Here is a 14213-nt window from a genome sequence, read left to right as displayed (position 1 = left end):
ACTCTTATTATTGTGCAAATTCCCGCCCAATTTAAACACTAGCCCCCCAATCCCCTCCCTGTCTTGGCCACCTTGACAAACACATGCCATCACAATAGGTTTCACCACAAACACCCCTCCCCTCTGCCCCCTTCCTCTCTCAAAGGAGAACAACCTTGACTTTCTCTTTCTTCTCCTTCTGAACCTCGATGTCATCTTGCTCAATCTCCTTGTTGGCCTTCGCTCTGTCTGATACAAACACGATGGGCTTGGGGTTGAGTGGATGGTGGTGGTGGTGGTGGTGGTGGTGGGGTGGTAGTGGTTGGGTGGATGGTGGTGGTAGTGGTTGGGTGGTTGGTGGCGGGATGGTAGTGGTTGGGTGGATGGTGGTGGTGGTGGTGGTGGTAGTGGTTGGGTGGATGGTGGATGGTGGCGGGATGGTAGTGGTTGGGTGGATAGTGGTTGGGTGGATGGTGGTGGTGGTAGTGGTAGTGGTAGTGGTGGTGGTGGTGGTGGTGGGGTGGGGTGGATGGTGGTGGTGGTTTGGGGGGGTGGTAGTGGGGGGGGGGGGGGGGGTGAACAGTGGGAGGGGGTAGTTGAAGTTGACCAGAGGGCAGGGGAGAAGGTGAATGGGGATGTGTGACACACAGGGGTTAGATATGATTGGTGGTAGAGGTGGACGTGTGACACAGGGGTTAGAGATGATTGGTGGTAGAGGTGGACGTGTGACACAGGGGTTAGAGATGATTGGTGGTAGAGGTGGACGTTTGACACAGGGGTTAGAGATGATTGGTGGTAGAGGTGGACGTGTGACACAGGGGTTAGAGTTGATTGGTGGTAGAGGTGGACGTGTGACACAGGGGTTAGAGATGATTGGTGGTAGAGGTGGACGTGTGACACAGGGGTTAGAGATGATTGGTGGTAGAGGTGGACGTGTGACACAGGGGTTAGAGATGATTGGTGGTAGAGGTGGACGTTTGACACAGGGGTTAGAGATGATTGGTGGTAGAGGTGGACATGTGACACAGGGGTTAGAGATGATTGGTGGTAGAGGTGGACGTGTGACACAGGGGTTAGAGATGATTGGTGGTAGAGGTGGACGTGTGACACAGGGGTTAGAGATGATTGGTGGTAGAGGTGGACGTGTGACACAGGGGTTAGAGATGATTGGTGGTAGAGGTGGACGTGTGACACAGGGGTTAGAGATGATTGGTGGTAGAGGTGGACGTGTGACACAGGGGTTAGAGATGATTGGTGGTAGAGGTGGACGTGTGACACAGGGGTTAGAGATGATTGGTGGTAGAGGTGGACGTTTGACACAGGGGTTAGAGATGATTGGTGGTAGAGGTGGACGTGTGACACAGGGGTTAGAGATGATTGGTGGTAGAGGTGGACATGTGACACAGGGGTTAGAGATGATTGGTGGTAGAGGTGGACGTGTGACACAGGGGTTAGAGATGATTGGTGGTAGAGGTGGACGTTTGACACAGGGGTTAGAGATGATTGGTGGTAGAGGTGGACGTGTGACACAGGGGTTAGAGATGATTGGTGGTAGAGGTGGACGTGTGACACAGGGGTTAGAGATGATTGGTGGTAGAGGTGGAAGACACAGAATAGAAGAAGAAAATGACAGTAAGCTTACTGGACATAGACCAACATTTCCATTAGCCTGGATCCCTTTCTGTTTGTGCTGTATAGCCAACTCCTATGTTTGGTATAGTAATGGCCGTAGGAGTTGGGCTTCACAGCTCAAAGAGATCAGGGACCACCGGGCTAATGTTCAATTGGCTTCAAGTCTACATGTGAAATGACACTGGTCGCAATGGCCTTTTATTTCATCTTGCGAGAAGTGAAAGAGGACGTCATGAAAAACATCCAATATTCAATGTCTCGTCTTAATTTGGTTAAAACAAAAGAAACTATGATGATGCACACACTGTACCTTTCCTTTCTTTGTCCTGTTTTTGCCTTGCTGTCGGCGTGAGGCAGAAATGGAAAATAAAAATGAAATGGAGAAGTTAACATTGAAATGAACAATGAACGATCAAACCCTGTTCAGTAATAGTAATGAGGGAGAGGGGGAGAGAGAAGGGGAGAGGGGGAGAGAGAGAAGGGGAGAAAGAGCGAGAAGGGGAGAGGGGGAGAGAGAGAGAAGGGGAGAGAGAGCGAGAGAAGGGGAGAGAGAGAGAGAGAGAGGGGGTGAGAGAGAGAAGGGGAGAGAGAGAGAGAGAGAGAGAGAGAGAGAAGGGGAGAGAGAGAGGGGAAGATGGAGAGAGACAGAGATTGTAAGTGGTGGGACTATATTTTTCATTCACGTTTGAGTGATGTATTAATGGTAGGTGGAGGACAAAGACACAGACATACAGACATGAACAGGTGCATATGGACAACAGGTTGATTTGATTTATTAGGATCCCCATCAGCCGACGCCAATGGCAACAGCTAATCTTACTGGGGTCCGACACACGAAAAATACATTACAGACAAAACACTTTACAATGAACATGAACACGTAGTGTGTGTGTGCATCTATCAGTTACACATACATGTCAGTACATACACACAACAAGTAGGTAACATGGGGGAGAGGCGTTGTGCAGCGAAGTGTGGCTTTATTTGTCTTTTGAAACCAGGTTTGCTGTTCACTTGCGCTATATAAGATGGAAGGGAGTTCCATGCACTCATGGCTCTGTATAATACTGTACGTTTCCCTGAATTTGTTCTGGACCTGGGGACTGTGAAAAGACCCCTGGTGGCATGTCTGGTGGGGTAAGTGTGTGTCTCAGAGCTGTGTGTAAGTTGACTATGCAAACAATTTGGAATTTCTAACTCATTAATGTTTCTTATAAAAACAAGAAGTGATGCAGTCAGTCTTTCCTCAACTCTCAGCCAAGATAGACTGGCATGCATAGTATTAATATTAGCCCTCTGATTACAATGAAGAGCAAGACGTGCCGCTCTGTTCTGGGCCAGCTGCAGCTTAACTAGGTCTTTCTTTGCAGCACTTGACCACATGACTGGACAATAATCAAGATAAGATAAAACTAGAGCCTGCAGGACTTGCTTTGTGGAGTGTGGTGTCAAAAAAGCAGAGCATCTCTTTATTACGGACAGACCTCTCCCCATCTTCACAACCATTGAATCTATATGTTTTGACCATGACAGTTTACAATCTAAGGCAACGCCAAGTAATTTAGTCTCCTCAACTTGTTCAACAGCCACACCATTCATTACCAGGTTGTAAACTGTATTGTAAACTGTATTACCAGGTCTAGCACTTAAGGAATGATTGTACCAAATACAATGCTCTTAGTTTTAGAGATGTTCAGGACCAGTTTATTACTGGCCACCCATTCCAAAACAGACTGCAACTCTTTAAGGGTTTCAGTGACTTCATTAGCTGTGGTTGCTGATGCGGACATGGTTGAAGCATCAGCATATATGAACACACATGCTTTGTTTAATGCCAGTGGCAGGTCAGAGAGAGAGGAGAGAGAGATGTGAGTCCATTTACTAACCTCTATGTGGTCTGACCTAATTGTATTTTCGGTTTCCCTGAAAGAGAACAGACAGACATTACTCATCACCATCGAAGGCACAAGATCGAAAGCATGGAAGCTTAATTTTTTCTGTCACTCTTGACTGGCATGCCACCCACACATGCACCCACATGCAGTCAGACTCACACACACACACACACACACACACACACACACACACACACACACACACACACACACACACACACACACACACACACACACACACACACACACATAAATGGCCACCCACAGAAACAAATTCATCCACACACTCATTCATAGAAACACCAACACACTGAAATACCCTGCCACCATAGCAGCCCCTCTCTCTCTCTCTCTCTCTCTCTCTCTCTCTCTCTCTCTCTCTCTCTCTCTCTCTCTCTCTCCCCTACCCCTCTATACCATAGCCGACCAGCCCTTTTCTCTCTCCCCTAACCCCTCTACCATAGCAGCCCCTCTCTCTCTCCCCTAACCCTTCTATCATAGCAGCCCCTTTCTCTCTCCACTCCCAGTCACTCACTCTGAGGTGCTGTTCTTCTCGGAGAAGACTCTAAGGATAAACTCTCCCTCCTCGTGGGGGTCAAAGGTTGAAGGGATGATCACGTACTCCCCGGGGGGCAGGCAGAATCGCTCGCTCACCTCACGCAGGTTGATGTAGGACTTGCATTTGGCATTGGAGGCATTGTAAAGGAAGAAGTCTTTCTGCAGGTGCTGCTGGCTCCCAATCATCTGTAGAGAGAGAGAGGGGGATAGAGGATGGGGGTATAGAAAGAGAGGAGGGACAGGTGGGGGATGCACAGGCACTGACTTATCATACTAGATAAAGGAATTTAAAAAATTACTGAATCAGTATAATAGAATAAAACAAATGTCTAAGGCAGACCTGGGTAGAATATTTTCAAGTATTTCACATATGTATTTGATGCAGTTCTGCTAAAATAATCTGTATTGCTATCTGAAAGTCTCTTGTGTATTGTTAGTGCTATTTTATAACTAAGGTTTCATGATGAACACTAGTAACCCCAAGACACAGCTACAATTTATGACAGAGGTACACCTAGTTTTACGTTCTGAAGCGGAGGTAGACTGACACACATAAGTAGCACTTTGACCACAGTCAGGTGACTACTGGGATAGCTCTGACATCAGCTCTGACATCATCACACCAAGGTCCTCCATTCCCTGGCCATCATACCTCTTTGGGCACCTGAGGACAAGAACACAAGTCAGTATCACCATGACTACATTGCCTATATGGAATGAAAGTGTACCCAAACACGCTCCAGACCAGTTTGAACAAAAAGGGAATTAGGTGCTCGACTGAGGGACTTGAAAATCCCCAAAACATTCCTTGCCCCAGGACACGTCAATGGGTGACTATCCAGGAAAATAAAGAAAAGGGAGCACTCAGTTTCTGTATAGATCTGATCATTTATTGAACGAACATACAAACAGGCTTACGTTTCGAGCGATTAGCTCTTTGGCTGAGAGTTTCCTTTCGCGAGGATGGAGACTTCGCAAACCAGAAATCTCAATTTCTAACACGCTTCCCTCCAGAAGCTAGTTGAGCATCTGACCAAATTACGCACTATTTTAATTCTGGGTTAACCAATATTAATATATGACTGATTTGATTTTAAATGCTAGGGCTAGGAGTTTTCCTAACCATACCACCTGACCTGGGCCATGTTCAGTAGGGCGCACCATAGCAACATGTTTTGAAATGGTAAATAAATGTGAATATTTCTTCAGTAGTTTCGCCCCCTTCCACTCATTTTCGAAAATATGTATCTTGTTTTGTACCGACTGGTCACAACCCAGAAGAATGTCCTAGCATTTATCCTGGTTAGGTGATCACAGTTGTGTCCTGTGGTTTATCAGGAGGTATAACCCACCTCGTAGATGGAGAATCCGATGGTGTAAAGCTTGGCACCCTTGCTGCGGTCTTTCCTCCGGCCCTTCTGCATCAGGGCCACCATGACGGTGCACGCCACATGCTCGGGGTCGTCGGGGTCATCGTCCTCCTCGTACAGACGCATGCGGTACTGCGGGTTGGTCCAGAACGTGTCTGTGGGACATCAGAGACGTGGTCAGTGGGGTTCAATGTCTTCGTTCTTACTAGGTACTAGTTTTGGCTAACAAGCAGCTGGGGAAGTGTGTAGTTGAAGCAGAATGAAGCAGGCATTATAACCATGATGTGCACCACTACAAATCAGTATAGTTCAAACACTATTTTTTACAGCCCAAAGTCAACCTTGTACCTGGGAAGTTCCTGCAGCCCCCGGCGGAGCTGCCTCGTACCCAGCGGCCCTCGTTGACCGCCACCGTCCAGCTATGGGACTTGTCGTCCAGAAGTGTGTCAGGGGTCAGGTTACAGATTTCCAGCTTGGTGAAGTTCTTTTTGAAGTCCTCAAAGGATATCCTATACGGAGAATATAGTAGAATAGATTGTTGTTTATCCATTTGCACAGAAATCCTTTGTTACAGTGCCCAGCCCTGATGTCAGAAACATTGACAATTATCAGAGGGCTTCGTTCAGCTCACCAAGTCTCGCTCGTCTCAACCGTCTTCTTCTTCAGCCTGGCCTTGTCTGAGCTGGAGATGGTGGACCATTCTTTGGACCTGTGGAGAGAAAATAAAAGTCCCCTTGTTACATGTAGGCTATGTTGTTATGTTATGACTATGTTATGTATTCTATGTTTCTCTTGCTGCACAACCAGTTTCTGGAAGAATAAAAATGATAGATTGTTTATTGATTCGAAGGATTGATTGGTTGATTGGTTGGTTGATTGATTCTGCACTCACTTTGCATTCCACGGCCCTTTCCATAGCACCATCCCCCAGGGGTTCCGCATTTGAACTAGGCGAATCTTGGTATCCTTGGTAACCTTAAGCTTGTCACACTAAGAAAGACACCCTTGGTCAGCAGTGAAAGACAGTTTGACCCGCACCTCATATTAGTAGATACTGTGTTGTAACATATTCATAGAGTTGTTGTTCTTTATTTATTTATTTGTTTTATGCCAGGTTTTATTTTATGCTATTTTAGAGTGCAATGTACAGATTCAATCAACAACAATACAATAACATTGGTTCAGGTTGTTTGTCTGTCTAATAATGTAAAGTGCTAAGTTACAGTTTGGTAGAGGTTTGACCAGAGGCTTTGGCTTTAACCGTGGCTCCATGACCATAACCGTACCTCGTCTAGTGGCTCCATGACCATAACCGTACCTCGTCTAGTGGCTCTATGACCATAACCGTACCTCGTCTAGTGGCTCCATGACCATAACCGTACCTCGTCTAGTGGCTCCATGACCATAACCGTACCTCGTCTAGTGGCTCCATGACCATAACCGTACCTCGTCTAGTGGCTCCATGACCATAACCGTACCTCGTCTAGTGGCTCCATGACCATAACCGTACCTCGTCTAGTGGCTCCATGACCATAACCGTACCTCGTCTAGTGGCTCCATGACCATAACCGTACCTCGTCTAGTGGCTCTATGACCATAACCGTACCTCCTCTAGTGCAGTGATAGAGTAGGCGTGGCCTCTGACCAGTCCATTCGCAGTTTCAGTCTCGCAGTGACTCGGCAGCAAGGCCTGCGAGAGAGATAGGATGGACAGACCATCAGAACAGAGATACAGGGTCGTGTGGTGCCTGGGTTCAGTCACAGTAGAAAGCACAGAGCAGACTGACTCACGTCTATGGAACAGCCCATCAGAGAGCCTCTCTCCAGGGCTTTCTTCATGATCTTGTAGAGTTCTTTTGGAGCCTCGGACATCTCAAAGAACTCTGTCACACCCCCAGTGAAGTCCTCCATGGCCTCCAGGGTGTTGCCACCTTTCAGGGCCTCGTAGGAACCGTGCAACCTGACCAGGAGACAACCATACAGTTTATGATTTCATAGTAACCATTACAAATTGTACATCATCTTGAATGATTAAGTGGAGAATACAAAGGTGTGAATTCACTTTGGTCAATCTGAACCAGGTTATACAGGTCGACAGAGACGCAGAGGCTGGGTTGTCGTTGCTGCTGTTGTTGTTGAGCACTCTTATTTTCCACAAGGTGTATTATTAATAGACTTGTGTTGTGGCATCATCATTCACACTTACTTGGCATAAGCCTTCTCCAGCAGAGCGCTCCAGAACTCGTTCTTCCTGAAGGACTTGGTGAACACCAGCTGGTTATTGGAGGTGGGGATACGATCGTCCACCACGACGTCCACCCATTCGCCATAACGCCAGAACTGCGGGACAATGGACAGCATGGGAGGTAATGAGAGGGAGTGAGAGCTGGGTTGTGTTCAGTAAGCAGAAAATGAGAAGAAAATATTGACACAGGGAGGTTCTACCTGTAATTAGATCACAGAGTTTCATATTCCCATTGCATTTTTTTTTAAGTGTGCCCTACGGAAGGTTCAGTGATTTATATTCAGTACAGGGAATATTTTTTGGCAAACATGAATAAGATATAAACTCAGCAAAAAAAGAAACGTCCCTTTTTCAGGACCCTGTCTTTCAAAGATCATTCGTAAAAATCCAAATAACTTCACAGATCTTCATTGTAAAGGGTTTAAACATTGTTTCCCATGCTTGTTCAATGAACCATAAACAATTAATGAACATGCACCTGTGGAACGGTCGTTAAGACACTAACAGCTTACAGACAGTAGGCAATTAAGATCACAGTTATGAAAACTTAGGACACTAAAGAGGCCTTTCTACTGACTCTGAAAAACACCAAAAGAAAGATGCCCAGGGTCCCTGCTCATCTGCGTGAACATGCCTTAGGCATGCTGCAAGGAGGCATGAGGACTGCAGATGTGGCTAGGGCAATAAATTGCAATGTCCGTACTGTGAGATGCCTAAGACAGCGCTACAGGGAGACAGGACGGACAGCTGATCATCCTCGCAGTGGCAGACCACGTGTGACAACACCTGCACAGGATCGGTACATCCGAACATCACACCTGCGGGACAGGTACAGGATGGCAACAACAGCTGCCCGAGTTAAGCCAGGAATGCACAATCCCTCCATTAGTGCTCAGACTGTCCGCAATAGGCTGAGAGAGGCTAGACTGAGGGCTTGTAGGCCTGTTGTAAGGCAGGTCCTCACCAGACATCACCGGCAACAGCGTCGCCTATGGGCACAAACCCACCGTCGCTGGACCAGACAGGACTGGTAAATGTGCTCTTCACTGACGAGTCGCAGTTTTGTCTCACCAGGGGTGATGGTCGGATTCACGTTTATCGTCGAAGGAATGAGCATTACACCGAGGCCTGTACTCTGGAGCGGGATCGATTTGGAGGTGGAGGGTCCGTCATGGTCTGGGGCGGTGTGTCACAGCATCATCGGACTGAGCTTGTTGTCATTGCAGGGAATCTCAACGCTGTGCGTTACAGGGAAGACATCATCCTCCTCATGCTGTACCCTTCCTGCAGGCTCATCCTGACATGACCCTCCAGCATGACAATGCCACCAGCCATACTGCTCGTTCTGTGCGTGATTTCCTGCAAGACAGGAGTGTCAGTGTTCTGCCATGGCCAGCGAAGAGCCCGGATCTCAATCCCATTGAGCACGTCTGGGACCTGTTGGATCGGAGGGTGAGGGCTAGGGCCATTCCCCCCAGAAATGTCCGGGAACTTGCAGGTGCCTTGGTGGAAGAGTGGAGTAACATCTCACAGAAAGAACCGGCAAATCTGGTGCAGTCCATGAGGAGATGCACTGCAGTACTTAATGCAGCCGGTGGCTACACCAGATACTCACTGTTACTTTTGATTTTGACCCCCCCTTTGTTCAGGGACACATTATTCAATTTCTGTTAGTCACATGTCTGTGGAACTTGTTCAGTTTATGTCTCAGTTGTTGAATCTTATGTTCATACAAATATTTACACATGTTAAGTTTGCCGAAAATAAACGCAGTTGACAGTGAGAGGACATTTCTTTTTTTTCTGAGTTTAGTAGGTCCTGAGTCTACATATATCGATTGAATAGTTCCCAGGTGATTTTGACCATGACCATACAGTACCTGGAAATGGAAGATACCAGCGTAGTTCTCTGTGAAACTCTGGTCTGGTGGGATAACTCTGTACAGCAGCTTGTCATTCAGTGTCAGACAAGCAATAGCAGCAAGCAGCCAGCAGTCACCTGCAGGGAACAACAAAACGTTTTGCCTCGAAAAATAAAAAATGAGCGTTTTATTATTGTACAAGTTCAGGTACTCCCAGCCCATTTCAGTCAGTTTTCTTCCCTTTGGTGCCTAATGAATATGACCCTGATCATAGCACTGAATTCAACTGTAAGTGGATATAGGACTATGTAGCGCTATGGAATGTGTATTTTCATTCTTTATTAACACGGCTCCTTGAGGTGTGATCTAGAGTGAATGAACCCCCAGACAGAAACAGTAGCCTACAGTGCTACATCTACCTACAGCAAAGAGGCTGAGACCATATAGTAAGTACATAGTACCATGGCTGAATCAGGACCACTATATACTACTGACTCCTATGCCCGGCTTAAGTAAGGGTATCTACTTGCATGGCTATTTTCTGAACTGTGTCAAAAACATGGTCTGGTGTAGTTTGACCCCGGCAGCCCCAGTGCGTTCTCAAGCAGGCATTTAGCAGATGTTATGGGAGAGGGGTTTCTGTTACACAGCACTCAAACACAAGTGCATGCCAAGCGCAACACACACCCCACGCACGCTGTGCACACACACACACCCTGCTGCAGGTGTCAGTCTTTTACAGTGAACAGTGTGGTTACTAGGGGGGTAACTTTTCGTCTCTCGTGCCTTAATTTCTCACACCATCTTTCCATCCTCACTCTCAACACAAGAGCTCCTTAATTGCATCCCCAGCTGTCTGTGCTTCGCAAACTTTGTCTGCCCTCTCCTTTTTCACTGTGCCGAGACACTATGGCTTCAGTTTGAACAGGGACCGCTAATTAGCAAATGCTATTTGTGCTGTTAGATAACACCTGTCTAACTTTTGATTTTCTCACATCCAGGTCTGGCATGACTCAATGCTGAATCCTCACTGTCTACTTGTACTTGTCTACAGTACTGTGCAGATGTTATTAGTCAGATGTTGCTGCTTCATACCATCGACCATGAGCATACTTTTAGCAACAAGAGTCTTACCCAGTGATGTCATACAGTGCATGATTTCTGTGGTTTTACCCAGTGATGTCATACAGTGCATGATTTCTGTGATCTTACCCAGTTATGTCATACAGTGCATGATTTCTGTGGTTTTACCCAGTGATGTCATACAGTGCATGATTTCTGTGATCTTACCCAGTGATGTCATACAGTGCATGATTTCTGTGATCTTACCCAGTGATGTCATACAGTGCATGATTTCTGTGATCTTACCCAGTGATGTCATACAGTGCATGATTTCTGTGATCTTACCCAGTGATGTCATACAGTGCATGATTTCTGTGATCTTACCCAGTGATGTCATACAGTGCATGATTTCTGTGGTCTTACCCAGTGATGTCATACAGTGCATGATTTCTGTGGTCTTACCCAGTGATGTCATACAGTGCATGATTTCTGTGGTCTTACCCAGCTCTCCTTGACAGATGTCTGTCCTACTAGCTCCGTCTATGATGAACTGGGGGTTGTCACAGATTTCCTGCCAAACAAAGAAACAGAAAAACAGCTGTAGCCATAGCAATGTTGTTGGGATGTGCTACGGGGTGTGGAACATCTTGTGAGAGGGTCAATCTATTATCAGATAGTACTATGTCTTGTGAGAGGGTCAATCTATTATCAGATAGTACTATGTCTTGTGAGAGGGTCAATCTATTATCAGATAGTACTATGTCTTGTGAGGAATATCTTGACTGTACCATGATAATAACATGACTTAAAAAGATATCAAGCTACATTACTAGATGGATAAATTATTGTCTTATGCACAGATTGAAGGCCTAACATAGGCTGGTGTACTTTGGCAGAAACTAGGGTTGCACATTTTGGGGAATATTCAGAGGTGGAAACTTTCCGTGGGAATTAACTGAAATATATGCAAATTAATATTAATACTATTTAAATGTAGATGTTTTTTGCATTGGATATATGTACCATATATGGAGACAGAAGCATAAACCTTTTACCTTATCATAAGTATACATAATTGCAAATTATTAAATCCTTCCAATATTATTATTATTTTTTTTTTTTACAAATTGAACTTTCAGTAAATGAGTTGACTCTTCACATGGGATGATTTCACCGAACAACAAAAGAAGGGGAATATTGAATGATCACCAATGATCTCCCAAAAACGTTTTCAACATACATCTGTAAAATGATAGTCCATGTTACGTTTCCAATGGTGAATGAAGGAGTCAGGCGCAGAGAGCAGGGTAGTTTCGAGCAAGTGGATATACTTTAATATTCCAAAATAGAATATAAACGAGACGGCTACGCCACAAAACAATAGGGCGCGTCAACATCCAGTCCACAATTAACAAGGACAAAATCCACACGAATACACACAGAATAACAAGCCCGCACAAAAGCCAGCGGGCCTACTGCCCTTAAATAGCCTACCCACAAAACTAAACTCAAAACAGGTGCACCCAATCAGCCCAAACTAACAGAAACAAAAAGAAGAGAATCGATGGCAGCTAGTAGGCCGGTGACGACGACCGCCGAGCGCCGCCCGAACAGGAAGAGGCACCATCTTCGGCGGGATTCGTGACAGTCCAGAAACTAATGCTGTGGTTGTCTTCCTGTCAGGCATCCATGTCTTCTCCCTGGACCTCCTCAATGTCCACTTCTTGAACATCAGACTCTGAGGCCTCATCTTCACTGTCACTTTCCAACCTTGTTGAGGATGGCTTGTTGTCAGGCTCAAAAAGCCTCAAATTTGCCCAGATGGCCACCATTTTTAAAATCCTTGTATTGGTCAGCCTGTTGCGTGCTTTGGTGTGCGTGTTCCCGAACAAGGACCAGTTGCCCTCTGAGGCGGCAGATGTTGGTGGGATTTGGAGGATGATGGAGGCAACAGGGGAAAGAGCCTCAGATCCACAAAATCCCTTCCACCAGGTGGCTGATGAGATATGTTGGCACGACTGCCATATTGGATCTCCATCCCAAAGCCCTTGCTTGGAAGTGTACTTCGCCAGACTGCCAAGAACCTTGCCTTCATCCAGGCCAAGGTGGCGAGACACGGTAGTGATGACACCATAGGCCTTGTTGATCTCTGCACCAGACAGGATGCTCTTGCCAGCATACTTGGGGTCCAACATGTACACTGCGGCGTGTATGGGCTTCAGGCAGAAGTCTTCACGCTTGTTGATGTATTTCAAAACTGCAGTTTCCTTTGCTTGGAGCAACAGTGAAGTGGGCAGGGCAGTACAGATTTCTTCTCTTACATCTGCAAGCAGTCTGAACATCAGACAGGATGGCATTGTCTCCCTCAATCCGTGCAATGGCTACTGCTATAGGTTTCAGGAGTTTCAGGCTGCTTACCACTCTCTCCCAAAAGACATCATCCAGGAGGATCCTCTTGATGGGGCTGTCCATATCGGCAGACTGTGATATGGCCATTTCTTGGAGAGACTCCTTCCCCTCCAGGAGACTGTCAAACATGATGACAACACCACCCCAACGGGTGTTGCTGGGCAGCTTCAATGTGGTGCTCTTATTCTTCTCACTGCTCAGTGCGGTAGATTGCTGCTACAACTTGATGACCCTTCACATACCTAATCATTTCCTTGGCTCTCTTGTAGAGTGTATCCATTGTTTTCAGTGCCATGATGTCATTGAGGAGCAGATTCAATGCATGAGCAGCACAGCCAATGGGTGTGATGTGAGGATAGGACTCCTCCACTTTAGACCAAGCAGCCTTCATGTTCGCAGCATTGTCTGTCACCAGTGCAAATACCTTCTGTGGTCCAAGGTCATTGATAACTCCCTTCAGCTCATCTGCAATGTAGAGACCGGTGTATCTGTTGTCCCTTGTGTCTGTGCTCTTGTAGAATACTGGTTGAGGGGTGGAGATGATGTAGTTAATTATTCCTTGCCCACGAACAGTTGACCACCCATCAGAGATGATTGCAATACAGTCTGCTTTCTCTATGATTTGCTTGACCTTCACTTGAACTCTGTTGAACTCTGCATCCAGCAAATGAGTATATAAAGCATGTCTGGTTGGAGGGGTGTATGCTGGGCGAAGAATATTCAGAAATCTCTTCCAATACACATTGCCTGTGAGCATCAGAGGTGAACCAGTTGCATACACAGCTCGAGCAAGACATTCATCAGCATTTCTCTGACTACGTTCCTCCATTGAGTAAAAAAAACTTCTGATTTGAGGAGGACCATGAGCTGTTTCTATCGATAAGGTGTCTGATTCATCATTGTCACCTCAAATAAAAGTAAAGGGACTTTTGTCAGAGGTTGCTTGTTGTGAGCGCTGAGGGAACTTTATGCACTTGGCCAGATGATTCTGCATCTTTGTTGCGTTCTTCATATAGGATTTGGCACAGTATTTGCAAATGTACACAGCTTTTCCTTCTACATTAGCTGCAGTGAAATGTCATCACAGATCAGATAGCGTACGTGGCTTTTTTTTTTTTTTTTTAACAAATACAATTCCATGTACAGGTAAATAGTTAAGCAGTTAAACAACTCCTTTGTAAGATAAATGTTTTGAAATGAAA

General features: G+C 46.0%; 1 protein-coding gene across 1 annotated transcript in view; it reads right to left on the bottom strand.

Moving 5' to 3' along the window:
- Positions 1-14213, bottom strand: part of capn3b (calpain 3b) — a 34883-nt gene that overhangs the window by 15454 nt on the left and 5216 nt on the right. The window contains exons 3-16 of the mRNA XM_038968442.1: positions 11104-11173; positions 9559-9677; positions 7641-7774; positions 7226-7394; positions 7041-7124; positions 6327-6424; positions 6066-6143; positions 5783-5943; positions 5417-5589; positions 4717-4728; positions 4042-4250; positions 3498-3534; positions 1922-1951; positions 155-247 (exon numbers count right to left, since the gene is read on the bottom strand). Of these exons, the coding sequence (XP_038824370.1) occupies positions 155-247; positions 1922-1951; positions 3498-3534; positions 4042-4250; positions 4717-4728; positions 5417-5589; positions 5783-5943; positions 6066-6143; positions 6327-6424; positions 7041-7124; positions 7226-7394; positions 7641-7774; positions 9559-9677; positions 11104-11173 (1467 nt within the window). The remainder of the gene's footprint in view (positions 1-154; positions 248-1921; positions 1952-3497; positions 3535-4041; positions 4251-4716; positions 4729-5416; positions 5590-5782; positions 5944-6065; positions 6144-6326; positions 6425-7040; positions 7125-7225; positions 7395-7640; positions 7775-9558; positions 9678-11103; positions 11174-14213) is intronic.

Source organism: Salvelinus namaycush, chromosome 29 (genome assembly GCF_016432855.1).
Source record: "Salvelinus namaycush isolate Seneca chromosome 29, SaNama_1.0, whole genome shotgun sequence".
Classification (NCBI taxonomy): Eukaryota; Metazoa; Chordata; class Actinopteri; order Salmoniformes; family Salmonidae; genus Salvelinus; species Salvelinus namaycush.
The sequence above is the reverse complement of the archived record's forward strand: the minus strand, read 5'-3'. Positions and strand labels throughout refer to the sequence as shown.